The sequence below is a fragment of the Mobula birostris genome, unplaced genomic scaffold, assembly GCF_030028105.1.
Source record: "Mobula birostris isolate sMobBir1 unplaced genomic scaffold, sMobBir1.hap1 scaffold_468, whole genome shotgun sequence".
Taxonomy (NCBI): Eukaryota; Metazoa; Chordata; class Chondrichthyes; order Myliobatiformes; family Myliobatidae; genus Mobula; species Mobula birostris.
In genome coordinates this window covers 55,051-74,850 of record NW_027277800.1, presented here as the reverse complement: position 1 = coordinate 74,850, position 19,800 = coordinate 55,051, and the positions used below count along the sequence as shown (strand labels likewise).

General features: G+C 48.4%; 1 protein-coding gene across 2 annotated transcripts; it reads left to right on the top strand.

Moving 5' to 3' along the window:
* The first annotated feature begins 798 nt into the window (after positions 1 to 798).
* On the top strand, positions 799 to 18,122 carry LOC140193242 (stathmin-4-like). 2 transcript variants are annotated; one of them, XM_072250634.1, is made up of 4 exons: positions 799 to 901; positions 7,302 to 7,507; positions 10,028 to 10,219; positions 16,742 to 18,122. In XM_072250634.1, exons 1-4 carry the CDS (start codon positions 820 to 822, stop codon positions 16,799 to 16,801), a joined length of 540 nt encoding a protein of 179 aa, XP_072106735.1. In that variant the 5' UTR covers positions 799 to 819; the 3' UTR covers positions 16,802 to 18,122. The 2 variants fall into 2 exon arrangements, with proteins under 2 accessions (XP_072106735.1, XP_072106734.1); XM_072250633.1 differs by having other exon boundaries at positions 820 to 901; positions 16,747 to 18,122.
* The last annotated feature ends 1,678 nt before the right edge of the window (positions 18,123 to 19,800 follow it).

Below are 19,800 nucleotides of genomic sequence, written 5' to 3'. Positions count from 1 at the left end.
GTCCCACCAAGGTCAAAGGCAGTTTCTATCCCACTGTTATAAAGTTATTCAATGGTGCCCTAGTCTGATACAATGGACACTTGCTCTCACAGCCTATCTTGCTGTGATCTTGCACTTTACTGTTTACCTAAGACCATAAGATATATGAGCAGAATTAGTCCATTTGGCCCATCAAATCTGCTCTGCTATTCCATCATGGCTGAATCATCATCCTTCTCAACCCCATTCTCCCCATAACCTTTGACATCATGACTAATCACCTTCTGCTTTAAATATACCCAATGATTTGTCCTCCACAGGCATCTGTGACAATGCATTCCACAGATTCACCAGGAAATTGGGCGAGCTAGGCTTTTGTCTTTGACAGAAGGAGGATGAGAGGTGACTTGCTAGAGATGTACAAGATAATGAGAGGATTGATGGAATGGACAGCCAGTGCCCTTTACTCGGGGTGGTTAATATGAGGGGGCATAATTTTAAGATGATTGGAGGGAAGTATAAGGGAGGATGTGAGAAGTAGATACTTTGTGCAGAGAGTGCTGAGTGTGTGGAATGCCCTGCTGGGGTGGTGATAGAGGCAGATACATTAGGGACATTTCAGAAATACTAAAATAGGTGCATGGATGATAAAAAAAAATGGAGGGTTACGTGGGAGGGAAGTTAGATTGATCTTAGAGAAGGTTAAAGGGCTGGTCCAACAATGTGGGCCGAAAGGCCTGCACTGTACTGAAACAAAACCTGTGTGTGTGGTTCTAAGGGCGGAGGGCACGTTCTTCACACTGTCTGATCTTCCTTTCACTTCCAGCCTACAAGAAGAAGATGAAGGAATTACCCCTCTTCAACCTGTTTTGTTCCTGTTTCAACCCAGAGCCACGCAGCAGAACCCTCTATAAATTTGATGGTGAGCACTGGGAATGCGTTCGGGGGCGGGGGGCAGCATCTGTACTGGGGGGGGGGGGACGTTCCTGCTGCGAGTGTGTCTGTGCTGCGGTTTGTCCCCACGGGGGGAGGAGCAGTGGGAGTCCACTCTGACAGCGCATGCTTTCTAATCCAGGCAGCGTCCAGGTGAACTTCTCCAACTGTTTACTGTTTACCTGTGCTGTGAACTTCACATTCATTTTGAATTATATTTCATTAACTTACTGTACTGTGCAAAAGTCTTGGGCACCCTAGATTTTGAAATGAATTCTGGATTCGATGTTTATTATTTGTCTTCTGCATTACTAAAAATAACAAACTTTAGATTTCCAAACACTCATTTTCCAAAAAACTTAAATGTTACAGAGAATTCTTTGTATTTCCTTAAAGAAAGTAACATATTAGGTGATAGACCACTTTTTAGATAAAAACTTAATGACTTTGTAGGTGCGTAGGCCAGTGCATGATCAAACAAAGATAACAACAGGTGCTAATGATCAATGACATAATGAACTAAACTGATTAACAGAAATGAGGGTAGAAGGAATCAAACTGGGCGAAGGATAAACAAACTAAAATATGAGCAGACGTCCCACCTCTCCCGGAAGTTCCAGGAGTCTCCCACATATTAATAGCGGCTCCCTGATGCTCGCAAATTATATACAATATCACGGAAATCAATTTTTTTGAGAGCGAGCGAGAGAAAGCAAGAGAGAGCGAGAGTGACCACGAGAGAGAGCGCGTGCGAGAGAGAGAGAGCGACAGCGTGCGAGCGAGAGAGAGAGCGAGAGCGCGCGAGCGAGAGAGAGCGAGAGAGAGCGACAGCGTGCGAGCGAGAGAGAGAGCGAGAGCGCGCGAGCGAGAGAGAGCGAGAGAGAGCGACAGCGTGCGAGCGAGAGAGAGTGAGCGAGAGAGAGAGCGAGAGCGCGAGCCATGGCAGTGTTCCAAAAAAAGAAAATATAAAACATACGTCACCCCAGACTACCCTAAAGTGTACCCCTGCCTAACAGGGGTCAAAAATAATGACAGTGTTGCAACAGTGACTTTTCGATTGCCCATGGTGGATTAAAATGTAAAAGGAATGTTGAGGTGAGTTTAACAGGTGTCATTCATTCATTAGCTGGCCAGCTGCTAAGGAGCTACTCTATTGCAGACATCCCACCTCTCCCGGAAGTCCTTGGAGTCTCCCGCAAATTGGTGGTGCTACCTCCCTGAAATGAGTTTTTGCAGGGTGGGATGTCTGTATGAGGGTGAGGCAGATGTGACAGTTTAACCTTCAAATCATCAATTCTTACACTATGGCAAGAGTGAGCACAGCAACAAGACAGAAAGTGGTCATCCTACATCAGCAAGGCCTCTCCCAAGCAGAAATTTCCCAGCAGATGGGAGTTTCAACATGCGCTATCTAAGCTCTTCTGAAGGTGCACAAAGAAGCATGCAAAGTTGAGGATCAGAAACGCAGTGGTCAGCCACGGAAACTAAATGCAGTGATGAGAGATACACCAAACTGGTGACCCTTTCCAAATCGGAAAGCCAGCACTGCTACCAGCTGTGAACTCAACTACACCCCTCTACAGTCCGGAGGAGTCTTGTCAGAGGTGGTCTGCACCCACAAAGCCGTTTCTCCAAAGTGGAAACAAAACTAAGAGACTCGCATACACACTAAAACACAAGTATTGACGTGCTGAACAATGGCAGCAAGTGCTCTGGACTGACGCGTCCACATTTGAAAGCTTTGGCTCAAACAGGAGGCAGTTTGTTTGTAGAAGAGCTGGAGCTCACGTAATGTCTGCAGCCAACAGTGAAGCACAGCAAAGCTTCCCTGCAGGTTTGGGGCCGCATTTCTGCAATGGAGTTGATGATCTGGTCAGAATTAATAGAAACCTCAATGCTGAGAAGTACAAGAAGATTCTCATCCATCTTGCAATCCCATTAGGGAGGCGCCCTGATCTGTCCCAATTTCATTCTGCAGCAGGACAATGGCCTCAAAAATCTTCATCGAAAAGAGGAACAAGGAATTCTGCAGCAGATATGGCATCTACAGAACCCTCATCTCAACATCATCAAGGCTGTCTGGGAATACCTAGAGAGACAAAAGCAGGACAGCCAAGGTCTGCAGAAGCACCCCTGTGGCATCCTCCTCAGCAACCGGTTTGGATACTGTCGGGGGGGGGGGGTAGGGTGTGGGGGCTTACCTCACTAAGGAAAGTCACAGTGGTCAGCTCTCTGGCACTGAGTCTGTCTGCGTGACTCAGAAGGGAAAAGGGAAGGAGATGGGGAATCCGTTCATTAGAGGAACGGGCAGGAGGTCCTGTGGGCGAGAACGAGATACCCAGATGGTATGTTGGCTCCTGGGTGCCAGGATCAGGGATGTTTTGGATTGAGTCACATTCTTAAGTGGGAGGGCCCACGTAGGTACCAATGACAAGGGTAGGATGAGTGAAGTGCTGTGGAGGGAGTCCAGGAAGTTTGGTGCTAAGTTAAAGGGCAGGACCTCCAGGGCTGTGATCTCAGGATTGCTACCTGTGCCACGTGCGAGTGAGGCCAGAACTAGGAAGATTATACAGTTTAATATATCTAAGGAGTTGGTGTAGGAGGGAGGGCATAAGATTATTGGATCATTGGCCTCTCTTACAGGGAAGGTGGGACTTGTTCAGAACGGACAGTTTACACTGGAACTGAAGGGGGTTAATATCCTAGCGAGAAGGTTTGTTAGCGCTGCATGGTGGGGTTTAAACTAGAGTCACAGGGGGATGGGAACTAGAGTGCCAGAACAGATAGTGAAGAGCTTGTGGAAACAGGCTGGTAAGACCTCAGACAAAGTCAGGAATCAAAAGGTTGAGTATGGTGCGACAAAATCAAAAAGGATGAATGCAGCACTGAAGGTGTATCTGAATGTGACCAGTGTATGGAATAAGGTAGATGAACTTGCAGCACAGTTGCAGATTGGCAGGTATGATGTTGTAGGCATCACTGAGTGATAGTTAAAAGGAGGTTATAGCTGGGAGCTTGATGTCTAAGGATACATATTGCTTCAAAAGGATAGACAGGAAGGCAAAGGAGGTGCCATTGTTTTGTTGGTAAAAAATGAAATCAAATCATTAGAAAGAGGTGACATAGGGTTGGAAGGTGTTGAATTATTGTGGCTAGAGGCAAGGAACTGTAAGGGTAAATCAACTCTGTAGATTTCAATGTACAAAAGGTTTTAATGAAATTCTCTCCCCACCCCCATAATCTTTCTAAATTCTAGCGAGTACAAGCCCAGAGCCATCAAATGTTCTTCAGTTGATAACCCTTTCATTCCTGGAATCATCCTTGAGAACCTCACCTGAGCCCTTCCCAATGCAAGCACATATATTCTCAGATGAGGAGCCCAAAACTGTTCACAATATTCAAGTTGAGGCCTCATCAGTGCCTTATAAAGCCTCAGCATCACATCCCTGCTCTTGTATTCTAGACCTCTGGAAATGAATGCTAACATGGCATTTGCCTTCCTCACCACTGACTCAAACTGCAAGTTAACCTTCAGGGTGTTCTACACAAGGACTCCCACGGTCCTTTTGCAACCCAGATTTTTGGATTTTCTCCCTTTTAGAAAATAGTCTGCACGTTTACTTCTTCTAGTATGTGCACGACCATGCATTTCCAACATTGTATTTTGTTTGCCACTTTCTTGTCCATTCTCTGAATCTGTCCAAGCCCTGCGGCCTACCTGTTTCCTCAACACAATCTACCCCTCCACCAATCTTCCTATCATCTCCCAACATGGCAACAAATCCATGAAGCAATCTCAATACCAACCTCAGCAGAACAGCACTACTCATCGGCAGTCAACCAGAAAAAGATCCACTCGCTGCCTCCTACCAATCAGCCAATGCTCTTAGGACCGAGATGAGGAAAAACTTCTTCACTCAGAGAGTGGTGAATCTGTGGAATTCTCTGCCACAGGAAACAGTTGAGGCCAGTTCATTGGCTATATTTAAGAGGGAGTTAGATATGGCCCTTGTGGCTACGGGGATCGGGGGTATGGAGGGAAGGCTGGTACAGGGTTCTGAGTTGGATGATCAGCCATGATCATACTGAATGGCGGTGCAGGCTCGAAGGGCCGAATGGACTACTCCTGCACCTATTTTCTATGTTTCTATGTTTCTATGAAAGTCCAAATATACAACATCCACTGCATCCCCTTTATGTGTAATCTCCTCAAAGAATTCCAACAGGTTTGTCAGGCAAGATGTTCCCTTAAGGAAACCCTTAAGGATGTCCCATCCTGTCCTGTGTTTGTATAACCTGGAGTGTTCACCGGTATCGTTAACCTCTCTCTTTGGCAGTGTGTGCTACCCACCTGCTTCCAGCAGGCTTCAATCGTACCGGTGCCTCAGAAGAACACGGTAACCTGCCTCACTCACTCTCATCCAGTAGAACTTACAGTACATCTACACTGTTGTGTTTTGAGAGGTTGGTGTTAAAATATAACAATCCCTGTCTGAGAAACAACTTGGAACTGCTCTAATTTACCTACCGACACAACAGGTCCACACAGATGCCATCTCTCATTGGCTCTTCATTTAGCCCTGGAACATCTGGACACCAAAGGTGTATGCATTAGGCTCCATTATGGTGATTATTCTGTTATGGATTTATTGAGAATGCCTGCAAGAAAATGAATCTCAGGGATCTATATGGTGACATATATGTACTTTGATAATAAATTTACTTTGAACTTTGAACTTTCGAACTTTGAAGTTCTCCAAGATGCTTGGAACAACCTACCAGCCGACTTCATTATGCCTACGAGAATTGATGCAAGTTTAAAGACAAATATTGATTTGATGTAATTTTTTTTACTTTTCAGTGCTCTTTATGGTAATATTTTTGATATTTATAGTTTTTTCATTTCGTTATCTTTAAAATCATCTTCACAATTGCAGAATTATTTTACATGTACCTGTGACTTTTGCACAGTACTGTATTGATGGTAATATTTTGGTTTATGTGCTGTGTGAGTGCACTGTGGTCCGGAGGAACATTGTTTCATTTGGTTTTATGTATGTATAATCGTGTTCATACCGAGGGTGCAATGTCAATCTCTGGGCTAAGAAACCATTGCCTAGACCAACAGTTTTCATAGCAGCAAAGCAAAATACCAGAGATTCTGCAGATGCTGGAAATCCAGAGCAACACACACAAAATACTGGAGGAACTCAGCAGGTCAGGCAGCATTTACAGAGGGGAATAAATGGAGTCCTGACAAGCGCCTTGGCCTGAAACGTCGATTGTTTATTCATCTCCATAGATACTGTCAGACCTGCTGAGTCTCTCCAGCGTTTTGTCTTTACAAAGCAGGGTTTCACATCAAGTGTGTACACAAGAAGTGATTTAGTGTAAATGCCTCATAGTTACCCGATTGTCCAGGTTGGCTGATATTGCTAAGATGGACAGGGGGTTTCAAGGAGACATGGGTTAAACGAGAGGGTTGGACTGTAAAGTTGATTACAAAGAAGTATCAGAAAAGAGAAAAGGGGGATTTCCAACATTGGGAAAGGAGGAACTAGTGAAGGGTTTGGACTCTGTGGAAGAGGGTTTGGTCACACTGGGAAGATCCCCCCAGGAACAAGCCACTAGCCCTTGCGTCATAAAGTCATAGTACATTACAGCACAGGAACAAGCCGCTCGGCCCACAAACTGCCTGCCGACCATGATGCCAAATTAAACTAACCCCATCTACCTTCACCCCTTCATTCCTTGAATGTTCATTTATGTGTCTAAAACCCTCTTAAATGCTATTAACTTGCCTGCCTCCATCACCACCCAGGCAGTCAGCTCCTGGCATCCACAAATCTCCGTATTTAAAGAAAATTGCCCCACACAACTGCTTTGTGCTTCCCTCTCTCCCGTTAGAATGACAGTTGTGCCTCTCATCTATATTATCATTTCAGGAACTGCTTTTCTTTCCCCTCCACCGTCACATGTCTGAACAGTCCGTGAACACTACCAAACTATTTTGCTCGCCTTTTACATTATTTATTTATTTTTATATATTTTCTTATTTTTATGTATTTTACAGCTGCCGCAAAGCAAAATATTTCAGAACGTGTCAGTGATAATAAACTTAACTCTGATTCTTATAAACCTCTGCTACTGCAGAGAAAATGGCCAAGAGCGTGCAACCTCGTTGTAGCCAATGCCCTCGAACCCAGATGTGCACCCCCTGCAGAGCATCCACACCCGTCCATGCAGGGAGCGGCATTGGTAGAACACATACGAACTCTGATGGAGGCAGATGCTGATGGATCTGTTGGGGATGGGTTGGGGACATGTGGTGGGACAGGATGGATGGAGAAGATGGGCTCTTACCTGACCTTTGGTTGGTGTGCTTGCAGATCCAGCTGACCAGAACTGGTGTTTCATCTCTGACATGGAAGTGAAAGAGCTGAACAAGAGGGCTTCTGGCCTCTCCTTCGAGGTCATCCTGAAACCGCCCTCCTTTGAGGGGGTCCCAGAATTCCACACCGTGCTCCCGAAAAAGCGAGATCCATCTCTGGAGGAGATCCAGAAGAAACTGGAAGCGGCTGAGGAAAGGAGGAAGGTATGGACGCCGCCACGTGGAGCAGGGACCGGAGACTGACTGGGATAAGGGAGGGAGACACGCGGACACTGACAGAGTCAGTTATCAGACACACGAATATTGACAGGGTCAGACATCGACAGGGTCAGACATCAGACACACGGACACTGACGAGGGTCGGACATCAGACACACGGACACTGACAGGGTCAGACATCAGACACACGGACACTGACAGGGGTCAGACGTCAGAGACACGGACACTGACGGGGGTCGGACGTCAGAGACACGGACACTGACGGGGGTCGGACGTCAGACACACGGACACTGACGCGGGTGGGACGTCAGACACACGGACACTGACGGGGGTCGGACGTCAGACACACGGACACTGACGGGGGTGGGACGTCAGACACACGGACACTGACGGGGGTGGGACGTCAGACACACGGACACTGACGGGGGTCGGACGTCAGACACACGGGCACTGACGGGGGTCGGACGTCAGACACACGGGCACTGACAAGGGTCGGACATCAGACACGGACACTGACGGGGGTCGGACATCAGACACACAGGCACTGACGGGGGTCGGACATCAGACACGGACACTGACGAGGGTCGGACATCAGACACACGGACACTGACAGGGTCAGACATCAGACACACGGACAGTGACGGGTCAAACATCAGACACACGGACACTGACGAGGGTCGGATATCAGACACACGGACACTGACGAGGATCAGGAATCAGACACACGGACACTGACGAGGGTCAGGAATCAGACACACGGACACTGACAGGGGTCAAACATCAGACACACGGACACTGACAAAGTCAGACATCAGCCACATGGACACTGACAGGGTCAGACATCAGACACACGGACACTGACAGGGGTCAGACATCAGACACACGGACACTGACAGAGTCAGGAATCAGACACTCGGACACCGACGGGGGTCAGGAATCAGACACATGGACACTGACGAGGGTCAGACATCAGACACACGGACAGTGACAGGGTCAGACATCAGACACACGGACACTGACGAGGGTCAGACATCAGACACACGGACAGTGACAGGGTCAGACATCAGACACACGGACACTGACGAGGGTCAGACATCAGACACACGGACACTGACAGGGTCAGGAATCAGGCACACGGACACTGACGAGGGTCAGACATCAGACACACGGACACTGACAGGGTCAGGAATCAGGCACACGGACACTGACGAGGGTCAGACATCAGACACACGGACACCGACGGGGGTCAGGAATCAGACACACGGACACTGACGAGGGTCGGACATCAGACACACGGACACTGACTGGGTCGGACATCAGACACACGGACACTGACAGGGGTCAGACATCAGACACACGGACACTGACGGGAGTCGGACATCAGTCACACGGACACTGACAGGGTCGGACATCAGACACGTGGATACTGACGAGGATCAGACATCAGACACACGGACACTGACGGGGGTCGGACATCAGACACACTTACACTGACCGGGTCGGACATCAGACACATGGATACTGACGAGGATGAGGAGATCAGTCACACGGACACTGACAGAGTCAGGAATCAGACACACAGACACTGACAGGGTCAGGATTCAGACACACGGACACTGACAGGGTCAGGATTCAGACACACGGACACTGACAGAGTCAGGAATCAGACACATGGACACTGACGGGGTCGGACATCAGACACACGGACACTGACAGGGTCAGACATCAGACACACGGACACTGACAGGGTCAGACATCAGACACGAGGACACTGACAGGGTCGGACATCAGACACACGGACACTGATGAGGGTCGGACATCAGACACACGGACACTGACAGGGTCAGGAATCAGACACACGGACACTGACAGGGGTCGGACATCAGATACACGGACACTGACAGGGTCAGGAATTAGACACACGGACACTGACGGGGGGTCGGACATCAGACACACGGACACTGACAGAGTCAGGAATCAGACACTCGGACACTGACAGGGTCAGGAATCAGACACTCGGACACTGACAGGGTCAGACATCAGACACACGGACACTGACAGAGTCAGGAATCAGACACACGGACACTGACAGGGTCGGACATCAGACACACGGACACTGACGAGGGATGCATGACCATACACTTCCCTACTCTGTATTCCATCTGCCACTTCTTTGCCCATTTGCCCATTCTCTTAATCTGTCTAAATCCTTCTGCAGATTTGCACCTGCCTCTCCACCTATCTATGTATCATCTCTACACCTTGTCTGCACCCACTCCAGTGCCATCACATCCATTAGTTAAACCAGACCTCCATCAGATCTTGGGGTGAAGGCTGGGCACTCCCTCCTTCCCTCCCTCCTCTCTCCCTCCCTCCTCTCTCCCTCCCTCCTCTCTCCCTCCCTCCTCTCTCCCTCACTCCTCTCTCCCTCCCTCCTCTCTCCCTCCCTCCTCTCTCCCTCCCTCCATCTCACAGCTAACTCGACTGTTGCTTGTTCGCTCCCAGTGCCAGGAGGCAGAGCTGCTTAAACATTTGGCTGAGAAGAGGGAGCATGAGCGAGAGGTGATCCAGAAAGCCATCGAGGAGAACAACAACTTCATCCGCATGGCCAAGGAGAAGCTGGAGCAAAAGAACGAGACCCAGAAGGAGAACAGGGAGGCTCACCTGGCAGCCCTGCTCGAGCGGCTCCAGGAGAAGGTGAGACGTCCCTGTTTCTGGCTCCCTCCCTGAATGCAGCATCACCAATTTCTTTCAACACACAGCCCCACACAGTCACAGAGCACTGCAACACAGAGAAAGGCCCTTCAGCCCATCTGGACACTGCAGAACTGTAAACAACAGGAATTCTGCAGGTGCTGGAAATTCAAGCAATACACACCATGGTTGCTGGTGAATGCAGCAGGCCAGGCAGCATCTCTAGGAAGAGGTACAGTCGACGTTTCAGGCCGAGACCCTTCGTCAGGACTAACTGAAGGAAGAGCTAGTAAGAGTTAGTTAGTAGTCCCTTACTAACTCTTCCTTCAGTTAGTCCTGACAAAGGGTCTCGGCCTGAAACGTCGACTGTACCTTTTCCTCGAGATGCTGCCTGGCCTGCTGCGTTCACCAGCGACTGCAGAACTGTTATTGTTCCAAGTCGCATCGACCTGCACCCAGTCCATAGCCCTACATATCCATCTACACTGAACCCAAAGGGGTCCAGTGTCCTAGCGGGCATATTTAATAGAGCAGTTAGGGAAGGTTTAAACTAATTTGGCAGGGGAATGGGAACCAGAGTGGTAGGGCTGAGGAAGGGGAAAACAGAAATAAAAATAGTGTGCAACCGAGACTTTAGAAAGAACAGGCAAGTGATGGGGCTTAGTCAAAGCCAGTGGGATGAGTTACAGGGCAATAGAGGCGTGGTGCAGTTAAAACAGAAAGCAACAAATACTGGACTGAAAATGTTATATTTGAATTCATGCAGCATAAGAAATAAAATGAACGATCTTGAAATTCAGCTGCAGATTGGCAAATATGACGTTGTGGCCATCTCTGAAACTTGGCTAAAGGATGGCTGCCATTGGGAGTTGAACGTCCAAGGATATACGGTGTATCGGAAGGATAGGTTAGCAGGCAGAAGGGGTGGTGTGGCCCTGTGTATAAGAAATAATATTAAATCATTAGAAAGGGATGACAGAGGATCGAAAGGTGTAGAGTCCCTATGGGTTGACTGAAGAAATGTCAAGGGTAAAAGGACCCTAATGGCAGTTGTATACAGGCCTCCAAACAGCAGCCAGGATGTGGATTACAAATTACAGCAGGAGATAGAAAAGGCATGTCAGAAAGGCAATGTCATGATAATCGTAGGGATTTTAACATGAAAGTGGATTGGGAAAACCAGCTCAGTACTGGACCTCAAGAGAGAGAATTTATAGAATGTTTAAGGGCTGGCTTTTTAGAACAGCTTGTTGTTGAGCCCACTCGGGGATCGGCTGTGCTGGTTTGGGTGTTGTGCAATGATCCGGAGGTGATAAGAGAGCTTAAGGTTAAGGAACCCTTAGGGAACAGTGATCACAATACGATCGAGTTCACATTGACAATTGAGAGGGAAAAATTAAAATCCAATGTGTCGGTATTTCAGTGGAATAAAGGAAGTTACAATGGCATGAGAGGGGGACTGGCTGAAGTTGACTGGAAAGGGACATTAGCAGGAAGGACAGCAGGGCAGCAATGGCTGGAGTTTCTGTGAAAAATGAGGCAAGTACAAGACAGATATATTCCAAATAAGAAGAAATTTTCAAAGGGAAGAAGGACACTACTATGGCTGATAAGTGAAGTAAAAGTAAAAGCAAAAGAGAGGGCATACAAGGAAGCCAGCGTTAGTGGGAAGATAGAGGATTGGGGAGCTTTTAAAAACTTGCAGAAGGAAACTAAGAAGGTAATTAGGAAGGAAAAGATGAATTATGAGAGGAAGCTGGTGACTTATATCAAAGAAGATACTAAAAGCTTTTTTAAGTATATAAAGGGTAAAGGACAGTTGAGGGTAGATATAGGACCAATAGAAAATGACACTGGAGATATTGTAATGAGAGATGCAGAGATGGCAGAGGAATTGAATGCATATTTTGCATCAGTCTTCACAGTGGAAGACGTCTGCAGTATACCAGACATTCAAGAGTGTCAGGGAAGTGAAGTATGTGCAGTGAAAATTACGACTGAGAAGGTGCTCAGGAAGCTTAATGGTCTGAGGGTGGATAAATCTCCTAGACCTGATGGAATGTACCCTCGGATTCCGAAAGAAATAGGTGGAGAAATTGCGGAGGCATTAACGATGATCTTTCAAGAATCGATAGATTCTGGCATTGTACTGGATGACTGGAAAATTGTAAATGTTACTCCGCTATTTAAGAAAGGTGGGAGGCAGCAGAAAGGAAACTATAGACCTGTTAGCCTGACATCAGTGGTTGGGAAGTTGTTGGAATCGATTGTTAGAGATGAGATTACAGAGTACCTGGAAGCACATGACAAGATAGGCCAAAGCCAGCATGGTTTCCTGAAAGGAAGATCCTGCCTAACAAACCTTCTGCAATTCTTTGAGGAAATTACAAGCAGGGTAGACAAAGGAGATGCAGTAGATGTGGTGTATTTGGATTTTCAGAAGGTCTTTGACAAGGTGCTGCACATGAGGCTGCTTAGCAAGATAAGAGCTCATGGAATTACAGGGAAGTTACTAGCATGGGTGGAGCATTGGCTGATCGGCAGAAAACAGAGAGTGGGAATAAAAGGATCCTATTTTGGCTGACTGCTGGTTACCAGTGGAATTCCACAAGGGTCAGTTTTGGGACCACTGCTTTTTACGATGTATGTCAATAAATTGGACTACGGTATTAATGTATTTGTGGCTAAATTTGCCGATGATACAAAGATAGGTGGAGGAGTGGGTAGTGTTGAGATAACTGAGAGCCTGCAGAGAGACTTAGATAGTTTAAGGGAATGGGCAAAGATGTGGCAAATGAAATACAATGTTGGAAAGTGTATGGTCATGCACTTTGGTGGAAGAAATTAATGGGCAGACTATTATTTAGATGGGGAGAGAATTCGAAATGCAGAGATGCAAAGGGATTTGGGAGTCCTCGTGCAGGATACCCTAAAGGTTAATCTCCAGGTTGAGTCGGTTATGAAGAAGGCGAATGCAATGTTGGCATTCATTTCTAGAGGTATAGAATATAAGAGCAGGGATGTGATGTTGAGGCTCTATAAGGCACACGTGAGACCACACTTGGAGTATTGTGTGCAGTTTTGGGCTTCTTATTTTAGAAAGGATATACTGACATTGGAGGGGGTTCAGAGAAGATTCACGAGAATGATTCCAGGAGTGAAAGGGTTACCATATGAGGAACGTCTGGCAGCTCTTGGGCTGTATTCCCTGGAGTTCAGGAGAATGAGGGGGGATCTCATAGAAACATTGTGAATGTCAAAAGGCTTGAACAGATTAGATATGGCAAACAACAGGAATTCTGCAGATGCTGGAATTTCAAGCAACACACATCAAAGTTGCTGGTGAACGCAGCAGGCCAGACAGCATCTGTAGGAAGAGGTGCAGTCGACATTTCAGGCCGAGACCCTTCGTCAGGACATAGGGTCTCGGCCTGAAACGTCGACTGCACCTCTTCCTACAGATGCTGCCTGGCCTGCTGCGTTCACCAGCAACTTTGATGTGTGTTGCTTAGATATGGCAAAGTTATTTCTCATGGTAGAGGAGTCTAGGACAAGAGGGCATGACTTCAGGATTGAAGGACGTCCATTTAGAACAGAGATGCGAAGAAATTATTTTAGTCAGAAGTTGGTAAATCTATGGAGTTTGTTGCCACGAGCAGCTGTGGAGGCCAAGTCATTGGGTGTATTTAATGCAGAGATAGATAGGGTCTTGATTAGCCAGGGCATCAAAGAGTATGGGGTGAAGGTAGGGGAATGGGGATGACTGGAAGAATTGGATCAGCCCATGATTGAATGATGGAGCAGACTCGATGGGCCGAATAGCCTACTTCTGCTCCTATATCTTATGGTCTTATAGTCTAAGGTGCTTTATGACGAGTAAGGCTTTGTTAAGGGGGCAGCATGGAAGTGTAGTGGTTAGCACAACGCTTTACAGTATCAGCGAGCCGGGATCAATTCCCACCACTGCCAGTAAGGAGTTGGTACGTTCCCCCTGTGACTGCATGGCTTTCTCAGTGTTCCAGCTTCCTCCCACAGTCCAACGATGTACCGATTGATAGGTTCATTGCTCATTGTAAATTCTCCTGTGATCTGGCTAAGTTAAACTGGCAGATTGCTGGGCAGCAGGGCTCGAAGGGCCTATTTCACCCAATATCACAATAAAAGTAAAAATATTTTGAGGATTAGCTGCGAAGACAGATAGACTAACACCAGCATACTGGAGGAGGCCAACATGAACAGCATCTCCAACACCATCAAGCAGTAGATCATGTAACCCAGATGTCTGACTCGCATCTCCCCAAACAGAGCCTTTACTTGAGTTGAAGGAAGGTCAGCGAGCCCCGGTGGGCAAAAGAAACACGACAAAGATATTATCATCATCAGCCTAATCTGTGCAGCAAGCTCTTCAGTCTGTTCACGTGGCAGTAAAAAACAATCCCAACTCCAGAATTCCTTCCCCCCACTCAAAGTCCTTCCCTGGATTTAGCATCGCCCATCCCCTTTCTTCTCAAATCCCCACCACTCATGTCCCGGCCCTTCAGAGGAGCTGGTCCGGAACACTTCGGAATCCTCGCTTGTGAATATGGACAGCGGCAGAGTGAGTAGTCTCTGGGTACTCGGCATACACAGGCTCTGCCCGGGGTCCATTGACTCCCCGCTGTAGGAAGGATGCTGTGGCTGCAGAAGAGGTTTACCAGGTTGCTGCCTGGTTTAGAGGGCATGTGCTGTCATGCGAGGTTGGACAAAGTTGGGTTGTTTTCTCTGGGCGACGGAAGCCAAGGAGTGATCTGATAGTAGTTTATAAGATAATGAGAGGCAGAGATAGAGTAGACAGGGGGTACCTGACTCCCAGGGTAGAAATATCTAATACCAAAGGGCGTATATTGAAGGAGAAAGAGTGGGTAATTTTGAAGAAGATGTGAGCGCCAACTTTTTACAGAGAGCGGTGGGTGTCTGGAATGCTCGCCTGGGGTGGTGGTAGAGGCAGATACATCAGGGACTTTTAAGAGAAGTTTAGACAGGCGCATGAATGTGAGGAAAATGGAAGGGTATGGACATTGTGTAGGCAGAAGGAATTAGTTTAGTTAGCCGTTTGATTTGGTACAGTATTGTGGGCCGAATGGCCCGTTTCTGTGCTGTATTGGTCTGTGTTCTGTGCCCTTCCTGGTGGAGAATGGTAGTTCAGCTGGGAGGGGCTGTGCGGAGGCGAGGTTTTCTTCAGGAAGACTGTAACTGGTCTGTGAATCTGCTGGGTATGTTGTGGGATAGGTGAGGGAGCGTTGTCTACTTCAGGGTTAAGTCCATGGATCCAATCAATATCAGTAAAGGCAAAGAATTGGGGATGAGCTTGGGATGTGGGTGGACAGCCTTGAATTTGCACTCCTTAAAATAACCTAGGGGGTTTGAGTGACTATTGAACCAAGAAAATGTGTGACTGGACAGTGTAGAGGGGTGGCTTTATTCTGAATGTAACCTGTACCTGGAATTGGGGTAGTTTCACTGTGTCTCAACCTGGGAGTGTGTGATAGGATGGTGTAGAGGGAGCTTCTCTCTTTATCTGACTCTGGGAGCGTTGTGATGGGACAGTGTAGAGGGAGTTTTACTCTGTGTCTGACCCCGGGAATGTGTGATGGAACAGTGTAGAGGGAGCTTCACTCTGTGTCTGACCCTGTGTGAGTGTGATGGGATGGTGCGGAGGGAGCTTCACTCAGTGTCTGACCCTGGGAGTGTGTGATAGGATGGTCTGGATGCAACTTCATTCTCTGACTGACCCCCGGTGTCTATAATGGAGCGGGATGGAGGGAGCTTCACCCTGCGATTAACATGTGCCCTCTCTGTATATGTGATTAACCCTGTGTGTGCTTGCTCTCTCTCTCTGTCTCTCTCTCTGTTTCTGTCATAGTCATACTTTATTGATGCAGGGGAAATTGGTTTTCGTTACAGTAGCACCATAAATAATAAATAGTAATAAACCATAAATAGTTAAATAGCAATATGTAAATTATGCCAGTAAATTATGAAATAAGTCCAGGACCAGCCTATTGGCTCAGGGTGTCTGACCCTCCAAGGGGGGAGTTGTAAAGTTTGATGGCCACAGGCAGGAATGACTTCCTATGACACTCTGTGCTGCATCTCGGTGGAATGAGTCTCTGGCTGAATGTACTCCTGTGCCCAACCAGTACATTATGTAGTGAATGGGAGACATTGACCAAGATGGCATGCAACTTGGACAGCATCCTCTTTTCAGACACCACTGTCAGAGAGTCCAGTTCCATCCCCACAACATCACTGGCCTTACGAATGAGTTTGTTGATTCTGTTGGTGTCTGCTACCCTCAGCCTACTGCCCCAGCACACCACAGCAACCTTGCGTGTGTCTCTCTGTATCTCTGTCTCTGTTTGGGTAATTAATTTTGTGCTCGCGCTCTCTATCTCTGTCTCTGCCTGGGTGATTAACCCTGTGCGTGCACTCTCTCTCTCTCTGGATAATTAATATCACCTCTAATAGCTGTTTATTTTATTTCAGGACAGGCGTGTAGAGGAGGTCCGAAAAAATAAAAGTCTTCGATGCAGCGCAGAGCGATAGAGGCACGCGGATATGGGGCGACTCCACCCAGCGCTTCTCATTTGAAAGTTTATTTGTAAATACTAATTCTGAACAAAATGTGGGCAGCCAGTTAGAGACAGAGACGTCTGACTCTCGGCTGGGCATGCGTATCCCAGTGTAAAGCAGCTTTCAGTCTGTGTATTGGTCCTGGTTCAGCTTGGTCCAGTTCTGGCCTGGTTCAGTCCGGTATGAGTATAGTTTGGTGCATTTTTGGTCTGCTCTGGCCTGGGGAACACATAACGCTGGAGCAACTCAGTAGGGCAGGCAGCATTAATGGAGGGGAACAGTCAACATTTTGGACGGAGAGCCTGGAATGGACAAGGGCAGAAGGCAGAATACTCCCTCCTCCCCACCTGCCCCCCTCACATGGCCGCACCTATCACATGCCAGCTTGTCCCTCTTCCCCTTTTCCCCACCTTCTCCCCTCCTTCCTAGTGCCGATGAAAGGTCTCGGCCCAAATTTTTGACACTTTATTCCTCTCCATAGATGTTGCCTGAGCTGCTGAGTTCCTCCAGCATTTTGTGTGTGTGTTGCTCTGGATTTCCAGCATCTGCAGAATCCCCTGTGTTTCTGATCTGGCCCTGGATCGGCCCAGTTCTGGCTCTTTCTGGTCTTGTTCTGTATTGTTTCGTCCTCTGATCTGACCCACGCTGGTCAGGGCCTGATCTCTGACTTCTGATCCACGAGGTCGAATGCTTTTCCTTGTCTAGTTCATACTGTCAGTGTGTTTCCCGCCCTTGCAGAAAGCACAAAGCTAGCCCACGTTCACACCTGTGATGGCAGAGTTAAGACCCATTTCAGAATTGGTTCTCACTTTGTCCCCGTGTCGCCCCTCCCCTTCGCAGTCCTTCCTCTCTGCCTGCTAATGGTTCTAATGTGACCTTGCCCTCCCCTCTGTGCTGGGGCAGCCCCAGTCCCCCTCGCTCTGCACCACTCTCTTTTCCACGACATCCCACACATTTGTCCCAAAGCCTCGAGGACCCAAGGCGGGAGGCCAGCTCCCTCCTCTCCTCTCCCTGCAGAGGCTGCCTGACCTGCCGGCTGTTTGCCACTGTCACTCGGGCGATATGACGCAGGGAATGCGTCCTCTGGTCAAGCAGCCCCTGTGAGGGGAGAGTCCGGTTGGCGCTTGGGGTCCGGGACTCCTTCCCCTTCAGCACTGGGGGGAGAGAAGCTGGCCCCTGGGGGAAGGGGGTGGAGTGTGGTTGGGACAGATGAAGTGATAAGGGCAAGGGTATCAGGCATTCCCCTGATCCAGCTGATGTCTGCCCTTATCTTCTGACCGTCTCCTCCTCTCTCCAGGAGGTTTGTTGTCCTGCACTTCATTCCTGGCCCCCGATCTGCTCTGACAGCCCCACTCCCTGCCTCCAGCCTCAAATGCCGCCATTCTTCATCCTCAGTCTTTCTAACTTATCCCGTTCTGTTTCAGTATCTCCAGGGTATTGTCGGAGGAGGTTTGTCTTTGTACACACACACACTCTCTCTCACACTCACACACACTCACACTCACACTCACACTCACACACACTCTCACACACTCTCCCTCACACACACACACTCACACTCACACACACTCACACACACACAGACACACTCACACACACACTCTCTCTCACACTCATACACACTCACACTCACACACACTCTCTCACACACAGACACACTCACACACACACACACTCTCTCACACACACGCACACTCTCTCTCACACTCACACACACACACAGACACACACTCTCTCTCACACTCACACACACACACACACACACACACACACAGACATACACACACATACAGACACACTCTCTCACACACAGACATACACACACACACTCTCTTACATACACACACACAGAAATACAGACACACACTCTCACACACACACGCACACACACACACACGCACACACACACACACGCACACACACACACACACACACATACATACAAACACACACAGATACGTACATACAGATACCACACACACACAAAGAGAAACACCAGATTCACACAGAAACAGACACACACCTGCAGACACACAGAAACACCAAGCCCCCCTCCACACACACACATACATATAACAATTTCTCAAGAGAGTAGTGTGATCCTCTGTCAGTACTGCATCTCCCTCAGTACAACCTCCCCCACACAGTGTGATGGCCCCTCAGTACCATCCCTGCCATCGTGCAGTGCTCCCTCAGCACCACCCCTCTGACCGACAGCACTGGTTACCGAGGCTTTGCAGTCTTGCACTCTTTCTCAGTGTAATTCTATCTCCCCTCTCCCCCTCTCCCTTCCCCTTCCCTCCCTTCCCCTTCGCTCCCTCCCCCCTCCTCTCTCCCCCTCCCCTCTCCACCTTCCCTCTCCTTTCCCACTCTCCGCTCCTCTCCCCCTCTCTTCCCCTCTCTTCCCCTCTCTTCCCCTCTCTCCCCCTCTCCCCTCTCCCCCCTCAACCCTCTCTCCCCTCTCTCCTCTCTCTCCCCTCTCTCCCCCCCCTCTACACCCTCTCCCCATCTTCCCCCTCTCCCTCACCCCCCTCCCCCTGAACCCCCTCTCACCCCTCTCTTCCCCATTCTTCCCCCCTCTCTTCCCATACCTCCCTTATCCCCACCCTCCCCCACCCTCCTTCCTCCCTCCCCCTCTCTCTCCTGTACAGAATGGGTTTCATTATAATAAAGTATTGTCTGGTGATTTGACCTCTGACTCCACACTGTCTGCATTGCCAGGGTTGGGAGATTTTATTTGTTTATATGGAGATACAGCTTGGTAAAAGGCCTCTCCGACCCAACGAGCCCATGTGGCTCGATTACACCATTCATCGAGTAAACGGTACGTCTGGAATGTGGGAGGAAACCGTACAAATTCATTAGAGACCCACGGGGGAACTAAACCTGTGTTGCTGGCGTTATCTCAGAGCGATTCTACCATGACAACTGGATACAGGGCCTCGTGCAGATGGAGGGATCGGTGTTACTGA